At 38.9% G+C, this 15,107-nt stretch overlaps 1 protein-coding gene across 7 annotated transcripts in view; it reads right to left on the reverse strand.

Moving 5' to 3' along the window:
- The window catches only part of CACNB2 (calcium voltage-gated channel auxiliary subunit beta 2), a 249,161-nt gene that overhangs the window by 11,588 nt on the left and 222,466 nt on the right, over positions 1–15,107 (reverse strand). For all 7 annotated transcript variants that reach the window (XM_063150277.1, XM_063150268.1, XM_063150293.1 and 4 more), the window contains 3 exons: positions 3,028–3,179; positions 2,183–2,278; positions 733–918 (listed from right to left, as the gene is read on the reverse strand). In XM_063150277.1, coding sequence (XP_063006347.1) covers positions 733–918; positions 2,183–2,278; positions 3,028–3,179 — 434 coding nt within the window. The remainder of the gene's footprint in view (positions 1–732; positions 919–2,182; positions 2,279–3,027; positions 3,180–15,107) is intronic.

Raw genomic sequence — 15,107 nt, forward strand, 5'->3', positions numbered from 1 at the left:
GCACCATGTGGGACTTGGATTTGACATAAGAGTTTGGCTTCAAGGAAGTCTACTTTTCACAGCAATGGCCAGTAAATAAAAGAACAAACGAAACACTGGAAGGGCCACTTTGACCTTGAGTCTTTACTAATACAGTCAGTAATCCTCAACCTCTACAACTCTATACAGCCTGTGGGAAGATTGGCACAGATTTCTCTCAGACATTTGTGGATCTGCCCTGTACATAACCCAGTTTGTCATGCAGGGCCTCTGGGCCAGGTTTTGCCTATTAGCCACAGTGTGCCCATCAGTCAGGAAGCTACCAGAGGCTGGAAATGTGCACAGTCTTAGTCTAGTTTTATTTCTCTGATTGGATTACACATGGCCAGCTATAAAAATGCTTGTGGCTGCTACACATATTACTGGCACAGCAGTGTCCTGGGCACAATAAAACCTGAAGTATTCAATTTCACATCAGCATATGTTTTCAGTCAGGCCAGCTTAGTCCTTGGAATCAAAACCAGCCCCCTAGTCAATACACAAACACATGCTACGATGAATACAATAGCAATAACAGTAACGTGCTTGCATTTGCCTTTTATACTGAAGATGGGTGAATGTCTGCTGAAAAAGCTTTCAATCTACCAATAACAGGAAAACATATTCAGCATATTCTAGTATCAGCCTAACTCTGTGCTTTGGAAGGAGAAGAAATTGACAGAAGAAAAAGAAGAGATGGCATAAGAACTGTACCTGTAAATTAATATTTGGACCCGGGCTAATCGGAAGAGTGGCTGTTGCAAGTGTGCGAGTGAGAAGCTGGTTAGGAGGATTGCTGCTAGGTGGATGTGTGGCCTTCCAGTAGGCTTCCAGATAGTCAGCAAGGTGCTCACAAGCATCTTCAAGCTGGTTCTCATCAAGAATTACATCAAACATTTCCTGATAAAGAAAAGGTTTTAGTGAGAATGATCACCAGGTAAAGGGAGATCAGCTCGAAACACCGATCATGCTTTCCAACAATCTAAAAATTAACCACATCTTTAGTGCTTGTATTAAGACATTTTACCTTTTTTTGTTTTTTTCTGAATGCAGTTGATACAAAAGATGGTAATCATAACTAGGACTAATATTACACTTCCTAAAGCAAGGGCTTGTGACTTCCACATAGTAATGCACAAACAGTCAAAGAAGACAGGAAGAAGTAGCTTGAACAAATCGTAAATACACAGAAAGAAGGGATAAATATTAACTTTTAAAAAAATGGGATGGCAAGAAAGGGATTCAGTCCCGTTGTAGAATAACTAAGAGAAAACTAAGGTAAACTAAGACCAATAACTAACAACCACAAGAATACAGATCATTCAGTTTCCAAGTGTCATACAAATATTAGCTAAGAGATTAGTGACACAGTCTAATTTTAGTCTCCTAAAGTTAGGAGGTGAGTTTTATCCATTTCCTCCCTGGTCAGGGAGCAGAAGGCAGCTTTGAGGGCCTGTGCAGGTCTTCTCCAGCATGCTTCACTGAATTCCTGGGGACCTAAGCATTGCTTAACTGAGATGCTTGAACTTAAAAGATGAAGATATTCCCTTCACTCAGCTCCGTAACTATGGCAAATTATATCTGCAACTGAACTGTACTCCCATCTTCTGGTTCCCTACCATACTCTTGGCAGCTGAGTGTGCAGGCAGCAATGCATGCCAGGTTTAAAACACAGTTAGGGTGCCATCACCTCCACTTTATAGGTGGAAATTGAGAGAATTTGCTTCAGTGCACATCTGAAGAAGAACTGCAGAGCTGTCAGCTGAGCAGTACCACTCAGCTCTTTGGCAAAACCCTGACCAAGAACATTAGCAGTGGTGGGCCATGCTGACAGATGCCCCAGAGGAGCTCTAAACTACCAGAGATAAAGGACAGTCACTAAGAGGGCTCATTTTTCAACCAATAATCCCCTAAAACTTAGCAAGCAAAGGAGATGTTCAGTTTACTGAAGCACTGACTGTACCAGCACACATCTTAGCTGTGACTAGAACTCTTTTTCCCTTGCACCCTAAAGCTGAGCCCTGAGACCTCGGCAGGTGTGATGCAAAAAGCAATAGTTAAACATGGCCAGAAGAGGGCAAACATCCCGAAATTATGTAATTAACCTCTTGCTTGAAAAGAAAGGCACCTTTCAGAGACAAGACATAAATTAACAGTAACTCACAGGAGGACACTGTGCCAGTTTATCAGCTGCTACCATCTGAACATTAAGGTGTTTGGCCTGAGATTTCCCTCGAGATTTTATCAACCTCTGTAAAACCTGTGAAAAATAAGACATCAAAAAAAGTGAGCAGACTCAGACTTAATATACATGTATAACCACTTAAAATGTTTACATTTGAAACTGCTCACATGAGCAGAGCAAATTCTTCATTTGCTGGCTTCAAGAACATTTCCTGTGTTCCCTCATCCAGGATGTGTTAATTTTCATTTACATACAAATATCTCCTTTCCTTTAAAAGCACTAAAAAGTTCCACTCCTGCGTCTTTTCTGCTGCTTCTGGTTTTGTTTTATTTCTAAGTTGAATTTTTTCAATTGATCTCCTGAGTGCTCTTTTCACAAATTCATCTTTCTCTTTCAAATGCCTCTTCACAAACTCTGTGCATTTTTTACACACACTGAAAGAGTATATTATCAGATATTAAAATTTAGCAATCAGTCTGATACTCATTCAGTGAAAATCATTCTTTCAATTCCACATTATTTTGATTTAACAAACCATGAGCACTACTTACATGGTTGATACTGAAACTGCAATTCCAACTAAAAAACTCATTGGAGCTACATCATCTTTTCCAAAATAGGTTTTGGCTAACACTAGAGCTCAGATACTTTTTTGATTATTAATGGTTTGCTATCCAAAGAGAAGCAATGATAATCTATAGCTCTGAACCTAAATGAGGACATGCGAATATCTGCATTTAAGGCCAAAAAAAATCTCAAAAAAAAACCCCAAAAAAACCAACCCAGATAAACAGAAAGAACATGAAGGTATCTAAAATATTTACCTTAGGAGAAGAAATCTTTACGTATACTATAATGGGAGCCAGAGAGGTTTTGCTCAGCTGAGCTGGGTGATTAATGGTATCAGCATCAAGCACTACCAACTGCAGTGTCCTGGCCAATTCAAAGATCCGTTCAATTTCACTTTGAACTTCAGCTGCAAAGTAGAAAATTAGAGTTAGAGCAAATACTAAGAGGTGATTAGCTTTAGGGAATGTGACAATATAGCAGACCGGTGTGTTGCTCCTCCTCTGGCTGCAGGAATTGCTGTTACCCGTGCCCATCCCTGGCACACCAGGGTAATGAATGCAGCGTTAATGAGGGCGTTTCACCCCCGCTTTGCTGCCCCTGCCTCACCCATTCCTGCTATTCCAGGCTCCAGAGATACTGATAACACCTTCTGACATGACCCCAGACCAGGTATATAAGAAAAAGGGGTACAACTGCTTGCTGTTCAAACGGCAATATGCCAAAAACCTGCTACATGTAAATAATATTAACTCAGATTTCGCTCTTACCCAGTAACCAGCTTGCTCAAGCTGGAGTGCCTGAGATAGGCTTTAGGAAGTACTGATTACTGTACCAGCAGAAACCACTGTTTTCCCATTTACTTCAACTTATCAAGCTTTGGAAAACAGGTTTTGTTCTACTGGCCTCAGTATGGTACCATGTTAAAAATTTGTCTATTATGTGTAAAACACTTTTATAAGAGAAAATAACTGAATAATCCACGTAATGCTATGGTATCCTCCTAACAATCCCAGAAGCTGTGGAAAGCTGATTTTCCCAGAGGAAAATAATCTTTTCTTCTGATAGTCATGCTCCCAGTTCCTCAGCACCCTGGCTGGCAGTACTTTCCAGGGCAAACCTCTCCAAGACAGATGGGCTGCATCCGCTTCACAAGTGGTGTAGAAACTGTCTTCATTCCCCAGTGAAACAAAACTACATCTTATAATAGCAAAATCATCTTTAAAATGTAATCACATTTTCCTGCTCAGATCTTGCCATTGGCTGATTTCACAGAGGAATTAGAGAAGCTGGGTGATTTATGCAAGTCTATAAAGAAAGTCATTGGGCCAAATAAGATTAATTCATACAGGTTTCCCTTTAAAGGTTGTGCATGCTTCATGAACCAAAACCAGATTAGATATCTAGCCCATTCAAAGAAAATGTTAGAAGATAACCAACAGAGACTTAAAGGTCAAGAAGAGGTACCAAAAATTTAATAGAGAGTTTCTTGAAATTACATTATCGGCCTTTGAGACATTATGCTAGCAAAAGCTTAACTTTTGCTTGAAAACACAACCTACCTGATCTGGCTAGAGAGGGAGTTTTCTACATTAAATGGTCTCTTTCAAGAGATATGATGAGATTGATTTTTTCTATTTTAGAATAACAATTGAATAAATCAGATACTATAAAAAGATTGCAAAATTTCCAAGAGAGAGCAAGGTGTCCCAGCTATTACTTTGGTTCCAAATCAATAGGTGATTGCTATGGTTATTTTATAAACAAAATAACATCTAAATGGTCATCAAAAAAATCTATATATGATATCCTTTATTGGAGGAGGTGGAGTTTAGTTTGGATTAATTAGAGATCACTTGCCACTGTTTGTGATTATCTGCATATCTGGGTGAGCACATGCAATCAGTCTTTCACAGCAGTGAACATTGTGAGATGTGCACTGTGTGGTGGGGAAAACATTGATGCATGCTCTGCTGCTGGTCAATAAAAGCACTGTGGTCCCACTGCTGTCTGAATTAGGACCACATTTTTAAGACAGAACTTCTGATGGGTCTTGCCACATTCACAATTACATTTTCTACAACTCTATTGCATAGAGATACTGCTGAAATCACTGAATACCACTGTCTCAGAGTTTTAGTAGAAGATAGTCAATAATCTATCAAATGACAACTAGAATAAACATACCAGAGATAATTTGTCTCGCTGTTCTGTTGATGAGTTTAGATGGCTTTCCTGCAATTTCAAACCAGGCTCAACACTTCAGTCAGTATAACAGTATTAGTTAATGTATCATTTTAAGACCAGTCCTGCTAAAAAACTCTTGTTCAAGACAATTTATAACCAGTAAAATCTGTCTCTATGCCATTGTATCATAATTTGGTCTGAGGAAGCAGTATGTTCTACACTGCTTGCAGCACTTTTCTGCCAGTAGAGAACACATCTCTGTGGACTAGAGCTCCTGCTATACTTTTTGAAACACCTCTGCCAGGGCAGAATTTACCTCAGGGTATGTTCTATTGTGAAACACTCCCAGGGCAATAACTGCAGGTAACTATGGTCCTGTGAACCAATCATTTCCACCTAAGCCTGAAGATGAAGTAAGATCTTTTTTGTCAATTAAAATGTACTTCAGCACCTACTTTTCTTAACTTGAGTATAAGACAGAAGTTCAATGAACTCCACTGCATGACTGGTGAACTAATACATGTGCCTCTACCTCTTCAGTCAGGAATGGATGGGGAAAATGCCACAGGCATGGCTGAAGAGGTCCTGATCTCCTGTTCCTTAGAGCACTTCTTCAGCTTCTGGAAAAACTTTCACTTTGCTTGAAATCTTCTTTGAATTCCAACTTTGCAAGACTGTTGCAATTACTTACATAATATTAGCTTCTCTTTTTAGATGACAAAGGTTTTATCCACTGCTACTGCTTTGGTTTTCATTTTTCTTTAGAAATATCTCAAAACCCAAATTCTCTACCTGTAAAAACTCCTTCTCAACAAGATATTCAACACGAATAATCTCTCAGACTTTTGCCCAAATTAAGCAAATAACTCAAAAAGTCATGTGGGGATAGTAACACAAATGTCACTGCTAGTTAAAATAGGGAGCTGAGAACAGTGACAGTAGGGTATCTTCAAAGCAGCACAGTAATAGCTCTGCAATTTTTCCACCTCCATGAATACCATCTATTTATAATAAGGTCCCCTCTTATGTACTGGAGAGGCATAAGAGTGAAGTTAAAACACTAAACACCAATAAATTGTATTTGCCAATCATAATGAGAGGGATAAAAATAATTAGAATTACTGTGACAATCATCATGAAATGCTGACAGCTCAGCTACAACACTCAAACCCAGAAATCAGCTACCAAATTTTAAAGTGACCCTTACAATCTATTTCATATGGTCTCCTTGGTAACCAGAAAGTGAACATGTTTTAAATGACAGGAGCACTCAGCTATTTATTCCATACAATAAGGAGTCAGCTCTAAGAAACAGTAAGTACACATCTCCCAGACAACTTTGAACACCGCACATTTAAACTCACTTCCAAATATTAATTATCAACATCACTACTGTGCCTTGAATAGAAAATGACTGCAATGAGAGGACAAGTAAATCACTTATCCCATTATGGGCACAGACAAATATTCTTTACACCAGCTGGACCTCACAAGTGAATTCCAGGAAAAAATCTTTTCCCAGTTCACTACAATAATCTCATCTAAAACACAGGCAAAGATACAACAACACTTTGTCAATTCACTACCAACATGATGAACTGTGGTGCAGCTTAGGGTCACTGATGTAATGCCATGGCACAGGAGCATTCTCTATGGCACACAGCTGGAGAAGCACAACCCTGCTGCAAACCTGGGCTCATCCACAGCAGCCAGGAGCCACCAGGACACAGCGTGACAGGGCAGGGGCTCCCCCAGCAATTTGTTTCAGCAAGACCCTGATGAAATAGCAGTTCCGTGAGAAGAACAAGATGCAAAATGGACACACATGTGGCCCAAGTGAAACACAAAATACTGCTTAGAGGCAGCAAAGAAATTTTGATCTTCACAAGGAGCATTCACATACTCTCAACTGAGCACAGTAGGACTTTTATGGCCTATTAAATTTGACCTTGTCTCCTGTCTGTGGTTTCTGTGGCTCTGTTTTGTTCATTGAAACAGACAGGTAAATTATGACTTCAACTGCAACAGGCACAGAAACAAATCATGTTCTTTTAAACAAGGCTGCTGATATTACAGATGTATGGAATGAAAAGAACACGACTCTGTCAATGTATGCAATACAAAATGATTAGCAACACCTTACGCAAATGGCTTTGAAATAATTTTATAAATTAAGGAGAATAGCTATCAGTAGCTGTAATTTTCTATGCTAATTCTTTTATACAAGCATGGTTACTTAAAAATAATTAACCACTAAACTCCATGACTATAACTAAAGTAATGAGAAGTTTAAGGCAACCTCACAATTTCCATAACAAAGGTGAAAGAAAAAAAATGTAGTTTTTATTCCAGTGCCTTAAAATCACCTAGAAGGGCTTGCATAAAAAAGGTGCTAAAGCAAATATCTGAAATCCAAGAAAATAATAAAAAAAAAAAAGGAAGTGACAATTATTGAGCTGTGCTCGCACAAGTCTCTAATGAGAACAAAATCATGAGCTTGACTAACAGAATTAAAATTTTAAATTTTAATTTGTGAGTATGTCTCTAATGAGAACAGAAGCATGGTCTTGACTGACAGAATTAAAATTTTAAATTTTAATTTGTGAGTATGTGTGCGTGTACACATGCTTCATATCGAGTGAAAAATCACCAGTGTCTCCGTGGGGTCCTGCTGTAAACACAGAATTCAGGCCACAGCAGGCTGCCCTGGCTGCTCCAGGGATCTGTGCTCCCTGGAAACAAGGCAATGAGGCTGAGATGCTACCAGGGTGATCCAATAAGCTACAAGGGGTTTGAGCACAGCTGAGCAAGCTAAGAAGAAGGCCCACAGGTACTGTGAAGAAGAAGCCCCACAGAAGTGTTTGGCCTCTTTCTTTTCATCTTCCTCTTTCCACCCCTCAAGCAGCAACGCTGCTCTGGGCAGGTGGAGAGCAATCAGGCTTGGGATGGGCAGTCTCCATTGCTTCCCCAGGCAGGGAGGTTCTGTCCCAGTCTCCAGGCAGGACTGCATGACCCACCTCACACTGTGGGGTGTCCCAGTGCTGGGGAGCTGAATGCTTTGTGCCTCTGCTCCTGCATATCCAGCTAAGAAGGAAAAAATCTTGAAAAGCATAAGCCATAGGGAATAAATGCTTTAGCTTAGTCCTCAGGCAACTAGTCTAAAGATGCCTGGATTACAGGTGTTTTAATCAAATGTCTAACCTAAATGTAGTTTTGTGAATATACTTAAGATTTCCCTGGTCTCCACCAAATACCTTAGCCACTAGCTTGTTACGTAAAAAGGGGAGGGTGGGAGTGGGAGGATGACAATATTTTCCAGGAAAAGTGTCTGCATGTGTTACTCATGCCTAACAGATGGGGCTCCTGCAAGGGATAAGGCAGAAAGGAGAGAAGCACGTCTGCTGCTCTGCCTGGAGCTCCGTCTGGGCTCTGCTGAAGGGGAGCTGTGGGGTGAGGTGCTGCAGGAACGCAGGGCTTTCCTCCTCCTGCCTGCTGAGGCTCAGTTTAGGCAGACTTCAGATGGCTTTTAATGTACACACACGTCCAAGTGGTATTGACAGAAACAATGTCATGTTTGAAAACCTCAACAAAACCAAGATCTATTTATAATGGACTAACATCTCCTGAAATGCAGCACTGTAATTATGTGAAAATATAAAACAGATAGTGTCATTTAAAAATACTAAATGGCACATAAAAATGTCTACTTCCTGCCTCATTTCTCTGGGCTAGCAAAACAATAGCATTCATGGAATGATGCTTCTTATGCCAAGTTTAAACAGGAAGTAAATTTTAATGGCCTGTGAATGGAAAAGATTGAAAGCAGCAGACTGCAGCAGTAACACAAGTGGCTGAGCACTGCACAAGGGTGCACTGAAATGACTGTGCCAGGAAGAACCACAGCAGCTCCAGAAGGTGCCATGCAGCAGCACAGCACTGCTCCTATCATCAGGCTCCCTCACACTCCATTAAGGAGTAATTGTAATAGGAAAACTGAGCAAAGAAGCAGTCTAACATTTATTTTTTCCAGGGGTGTCAGAACCCAGGACATCCCTCTGGCAGTCCTGAGCAGCCAGGACCCCTGCCAGGGGGCTCAGAGACCTGGCACAGAGCACAGGATGCCTGTGCTTTGATTACGACCCATGGAGCAAGTTACCTTAGATGAAGATCTGCAGGCCACAATAGTTAAGGAGAATAATAGTGAATTTATCATGGGGTGGAAAAGTAGACTTTGGGGTTTTCTAGAATGGGGGTTCAGGGGACAAGATGGAGGGATCTGGGTGTGTCCAGCCTTTCTCCTTCTTCTTCTTGGCCTCCATCTTCTGGGTAATGTTGGCACTTTTAGATTGGTTTAGAGAAGAAGCTCACTGTCTAACACAGATGATAGGTATTGGAAAGTAATTGTAAATATTGTATATGTGGTTTTTAGTATAAAAAGATAACACCACCCTGGGGACAGGCAGAGTGCCCCAGACTGTCTTGCTGGGAGGACCTCGGCTGGACAGGAGAAAGAATTTTATAGATAATATACAATAAACAACCTTGAGACCGAGAAATGAAGAGCTCTGACTCCTTCTTCAAGCACCAGGCTGGGAAAATAGACTTTTTAATGTTTCTCAGGGTCACAGTGACCAGCTAGAGACTCCGAGACAGGGGATCAAGCAAGTGTCTCTGCACAGATCAGAACTGACACCATCATGTCAGGCTGGCAATAACTTGGGTATTTTGCATGATGCCTCATCACCCAGAGCAGTGCTATAGGCTTTTACAGATCTAGTCCATACATAGGCACCAAGTAAGCATTCCCTTGGTCTGTTGTTTTTTTCAGAACAAACATAAATAAAAATGTTCAGCCTTTCTCACAGACAGGACGTGGAACTACTCCATCCTTGGCTATTCCTGCTGATGGTGTGCCACTCACAAAACATTTGCGTATTCACTGAGTGGGAGAGATTCTGACTCTGCAGCCTGATGCTCAGAGTGGGAGGCAAAACACATGGATCCCAGTTCCTTCTCCAGGGAAATTTTAATTATTATGCAAAGTGCGTAAGGCTCAGCAGGACCAACCAACAGCCATCCTAAAGGTGCTCACAGCCCTAGCATGGTGATGGGAATGGTGAGTCCATGCCTCTCCTAGCAGAGAACAGAACTGAACCCAGACTCCTTTGCATTCTGGTTGAACAATGCAAACTTTTAATCTTGAATAAAATGGGGACACAGACTGCTGAACTTTAATCAGTTCCACCAGCCCAGGACAAAGAAAAAGCCTCAATCAATTCAACCTACAGTGTGAATAGCTTTAAGGGAAGCAAACTGCACTCCTAAACAAACAGCTAACTAGCTAAAAATATTTTATTCACCTATTCAAGTATCCTGTCTATTACAAAGATATCCATAACCTTAGAAATTATTCTAACACATTGCTGCACTATTTTTCGAGCACGTTTTGTTTCAATGTAATTATCAATCACACATATTTCTGCATAGTCTCATGAGAAAATATAAGAACAGGTTGCTAAGAGTTATTTCTAATCTACAGAAATCAGGATTTTTTATCCCCCATATACCCTCTGAAAACACTCAGAAAATTTCATTCAAATGCTTTGCCTGTACTGTATCAAACCTATTTGAAAGCTGAAATATTGGAAAGTTAGTAACAAACTTCTAATACAGAACTACCTAAAGAATTCATTAGGGAAACTCTGACATTAGATGTTAAGGAAATCAAGGCTGTTCCAGCAGGATAAAACAGTATTTTGGGACATGTGAGACTGATAAATTGCAACAGGTTCACTAAATTCATGCTACTCTTTCTCCATTTGTGGGCAAAAAGAAGTATAGCTACATCCTCACGAAAACCCAAAAGCACTTAGCTGCTATTTTACTGCATTCTGGTTCAAGGCAGGTTCAGGTTTACCAGGTTAACGTATTTAACACTTGAGTGTGAGAGATATGGACATTTGTCACAGCTATCTTGAACATAAAATTATAAAGGGACAATCAGGATTTTACATAACACATTGCACATCTCCTTTATTTTCTTTGAACTATATTTCTTTGAACTCTGAGACTTTGGGAAGGAAATGCACTCTTGGTTAAGTCCAAATTTGGCATTCCTTTTCCTTGGCCTCTGTAAGCAATGAAGGCTTTTTATGAGGCCTACCTAGCACTCTCTTAAATTTACCTTTGATTTATGGTTGAGGAAGCCTTTACTTGAAACTTACCCTACAGCACAACTGTCATTAAATTACCAGACATGGAAAATACATAGTAATATCATGTATGTATAAAATATACAGTATGTATGTATGTGTATATATACACACATATGTATATATTTAACAAATAAATTGTTACCATAGTTTCAAGCATTCTATTGCCTTCTCACACAAATATCAAGGAAAAAAACCCCACAAGACTGAAATTTGCACAGCTAATCCACAACTATCTCTTTGAGCACTTATATTTCATTTTCAGAAGACAAAACTTCATGGTATTAACCTAACGATGTGAATGGAAGCTCTATTCACTTTTTAGGGACAGCCTTCCAAAAGTGGGTGCTCAATTGCACATGCAAAGTGGGTGCATGTAATGCCTGACAGGTTACTGCATATGCACATGGAAAGCAAATAAACACTGCCAGGCACGTGATGGCAATCAATTTACCATAAAGACAATGACACATTTTACATCCATGGTCACATGTCTGTGTTAGAACAGGCAGATTAGGTGCACACATCTCAGAAATACACAATGGGATACCTAATCTGTGGTATTTACTTGTCAATGTCAACTTTATTTTTAGAATTACTTGAAAATAAATAAGGAAAACCAGCAAGGTTTTCTAAAAGAAAGACTTAGCAACACAGTACAGGATCAGCTTTTGTCTGTCAGTGAGCCAGATGCAAGAAACACACGGTGGTTCTGTCAGGTACAATAAAGCACTGAACACAAAACAGCAGGAAAAGTAATTTGCAAGCTTGTATACATACCTAAAACATCTGGAAAGGGAGAGCATTAATGAAGCAAAGAATGGAAAAAGCCAACACAATCAAGTTTTGTACAAAGCATACAGCATGAGGTAAGGTTATAACAAGTATAACATACACAGAAAAAGGTTTGGGCTCTTTTGACAAAGAAATGCAGCAGAAGCACAAAGCTGGTTCAGTTTCTGCAAATAGCATGTGTCCATATAAAGAATTAACTAAGCCAATTGGGGCTGATTTTCAAATGAATAAGGTTCAACCACATACTGTACATTGCTGGAGAAAAAAATCTGTACAAAATTACAGATTTCTTCTAGGCTTTTAAAGAAATTTGCCCTTTCCCTCCATTTAGTTCTAACATCTCACGTGTTAAAACATGTAACAATATTGACAAGCAAACATTTCCCTTTACATCAAAGCAAGCTTAATTAGAGAGTATCCAGTTTCAAACTGAGACAGAGAGGAAAAAGATTGTACTATCCACCTAAATCTTCATGAGCCAGACACTATTTTAACAAGTTCTCGAGAACATTTTTGTACTAAATATTCAGTGGCAGCTTATTGGTTTCCAATAAGTCAAATCCCAAGCCTATTTTTAACTGATTCCATTACAAAAGCAAACTGTCAGTCGATAGGTGTGTGTAGCATTATAAGCTGAGAGAGACTCCTTTATAATCCTGTAAATCCAGTTCTTCGTGGCTATTCCTATTTGTGATTATCACATTGTAAGTGTATGTCTCTTTGAAATTAATTCTGGTTTGTCTATTAAATCATTCCTAAGCATGGTGCTCACTTCACTGTTTTCAGTGCTATGTACAACAATGCAGACCTGTATTGGGTGATAAGGTAAGAGTTCTCAAAAAGAGGTACATTTATTTTCCAGAGAAAAGTATTTGGTATTAATATATCAAGCACAGAACCATTTTACTAAATTAATTAATGGAACACTTATTAAAATAATAAAAAACCAATAAAATATTTTCAGAAGTCTAAGAAATAGCCTTCTCTGCTGCAGTTACAACTGGTGCTCACAAACGTGACCATAAGTGAGGGGTAGATCAGTGGCCTGGCTGCATGAGGTAGCACTACACAAAGTTTGATGAGTAAAAAAATAGCTTTTCATTGGGTCTGGTAGGAAGAAGGGATTTGGATTAACAAAAAGCAGTTCTGCGGAGCTATATTTGCTATATATATATATATATATATATATATATATATATATATATATGTACATCTAAAATATATATATAGCAAATATGTACATATTTATTTGCATAAAGGCATTTTAAAGTTGTACCAGAAACAGGAATAAACCATGTAGATCTCGGTCCACGTGCCAATGACTGTTCAAGGAGGAGAGAGAGGAGAGCAACTCATCTCCCCACATCTCATAGTTGCCAGGAAGTCATTTCAGAGCAAACCAAAACAAACCAAAACAAATATTGTTTTTCCTTAATAAGAACAAAAATTTTTTGTGATAAATACCAGTTTTAAATAACTAGGCCAGAACTAAGTCATTGTAGATAGTCTGGACAAAAACAAACAAACAAAACAAAACAAAATAAAAAACCAGCACAAATTTAGAATTTATTATTTGCTGAAATTCTAGGGTTTTTTTCTTTCCCCCCTCAGTCATTTGGGAAAAATACCCTATTAATTTTCATTTTATAGAAGGGAAAATGTAGGCAGAGAAAAACATCATTTTCCAGGACTCTGAGCAGACCTGCAGCAGATACTAGAAAAGAACTAATGTGACGTGAGTCCTGATTTAATGATGTATCTATAAGACTTGTAGTAGTAGAGAATACTATTGGCTGCAAAGATAATGCTGATAAAACATGAAATGCCAAAATATCTCTCCTAAACCAAATCTTTTGTGATCTGTATTCCAAGAGAGCACATTCAGGAACATACAATATAGCTGTTTCTTTAGGGCTGCTGTCTCATTCAGTATGCAACTCCATACACTGACAACTGATAAGAAGCCATTGAATAATTTACTTTCTCTTCATTGTCAAATACATGTTTCACATCTCATTTAGAACACATGGCTCTAATCTTTCTCTGAAAACAGAATGCATAAAATATTTATAGGCTATTTTGTGGAGCTTACTTTGGTGGTACATGCAAAAAAAAAAGATTTTTCCCTTTGAAACATCCCAGTTAGGTGAGAAGCTGCAATTATTTGTATATTCCAAAGAGAAAACTGAATTATAGAGAATAATCACAAGTTATGAATAATTCGGGGGGATTCATTTTCAGAAATGTAGTGTCTGATTCTTCAGAGTAATTACCAGTAAAAATTATATTCAGAATAGAAATGTAGGAAATCCTGATTCCTGGGGATTCTTTCTTCCAAAATGGAGCATAACCTTGAAGCTTCTTTTAGAAGTCAGTACTAAGACTCAGGACATTCCTGATGCTGCTCTGTACTGTCAGTGCAGGGTGTCAGTACTGATATGAGAGAAGGAAAAAATTCTTTGAGCTAGGCTGAGAATGAAAAGACGACCTCCCCAGTTAAATGTCTGCAAAGAGTAAAGCCTAAAATAAGAGAACTTCTGGGGAATGAGGATCCACAAGGCTGATATTTTACAAGCTCCCAAGAGGAGCTCCAGTACTACATAAAGGACTGCCTGTTTTCCATCCCCCTTCTCCAGGGCAGTGTATTACCATGCAACATACTGATTCTGATGGTATGCACTATTATTTGACAGGTCCAAAGTCTGAACTTCTGTTTCAGCTACAACACTCAGTCTTTCTACAAAAGATGCTTGAAGCATACAAAGAACACTGGGAAAAAACAGCCATCTTCATAAAGTCTGTGAATAACTAATCCAGTACTGTGCAACAGTTCTGTATCAGAAGCAGCAAAAGCCACTGCTGCACTGGGGCAATTGTATTGCTTCCAATTCCCCACACTGTTTTATACATTTTTCAAGAATATTAAGGCAGAAGACTGGTGGAAAAGTAGTCTGTAAATATTTGATCAAAGGCTGGATCACAGCATATATAACCTAAAGATTAAAATGCTGCACAGTTAGCCTTCTTATTATCACTTCCTAACCTTTATTTTGCACTGCTTGAATTTGTAAAACTAATAATATTCTTTTAATAGGATATTTTGTTGACTTATAGCAAATTCATCACACAAACTGAAAAAAAAA

The sequence above is a fragment of the Melospiza melodia genome, chromosome 1, assembly GCF_035770615.1.
Source record: "Melospiza melodia melodia isolate bMelMel2 chromosome 1, bMelMel2.pri, whole genome shotgun sequence".
NCBI classification, from domain to species: domain Eukaryota; kingdom Metazoa; phylum Chordata; class Aves; order Passeriformes; family Passerellidae; genus Melospiza; species Melospiza melodia.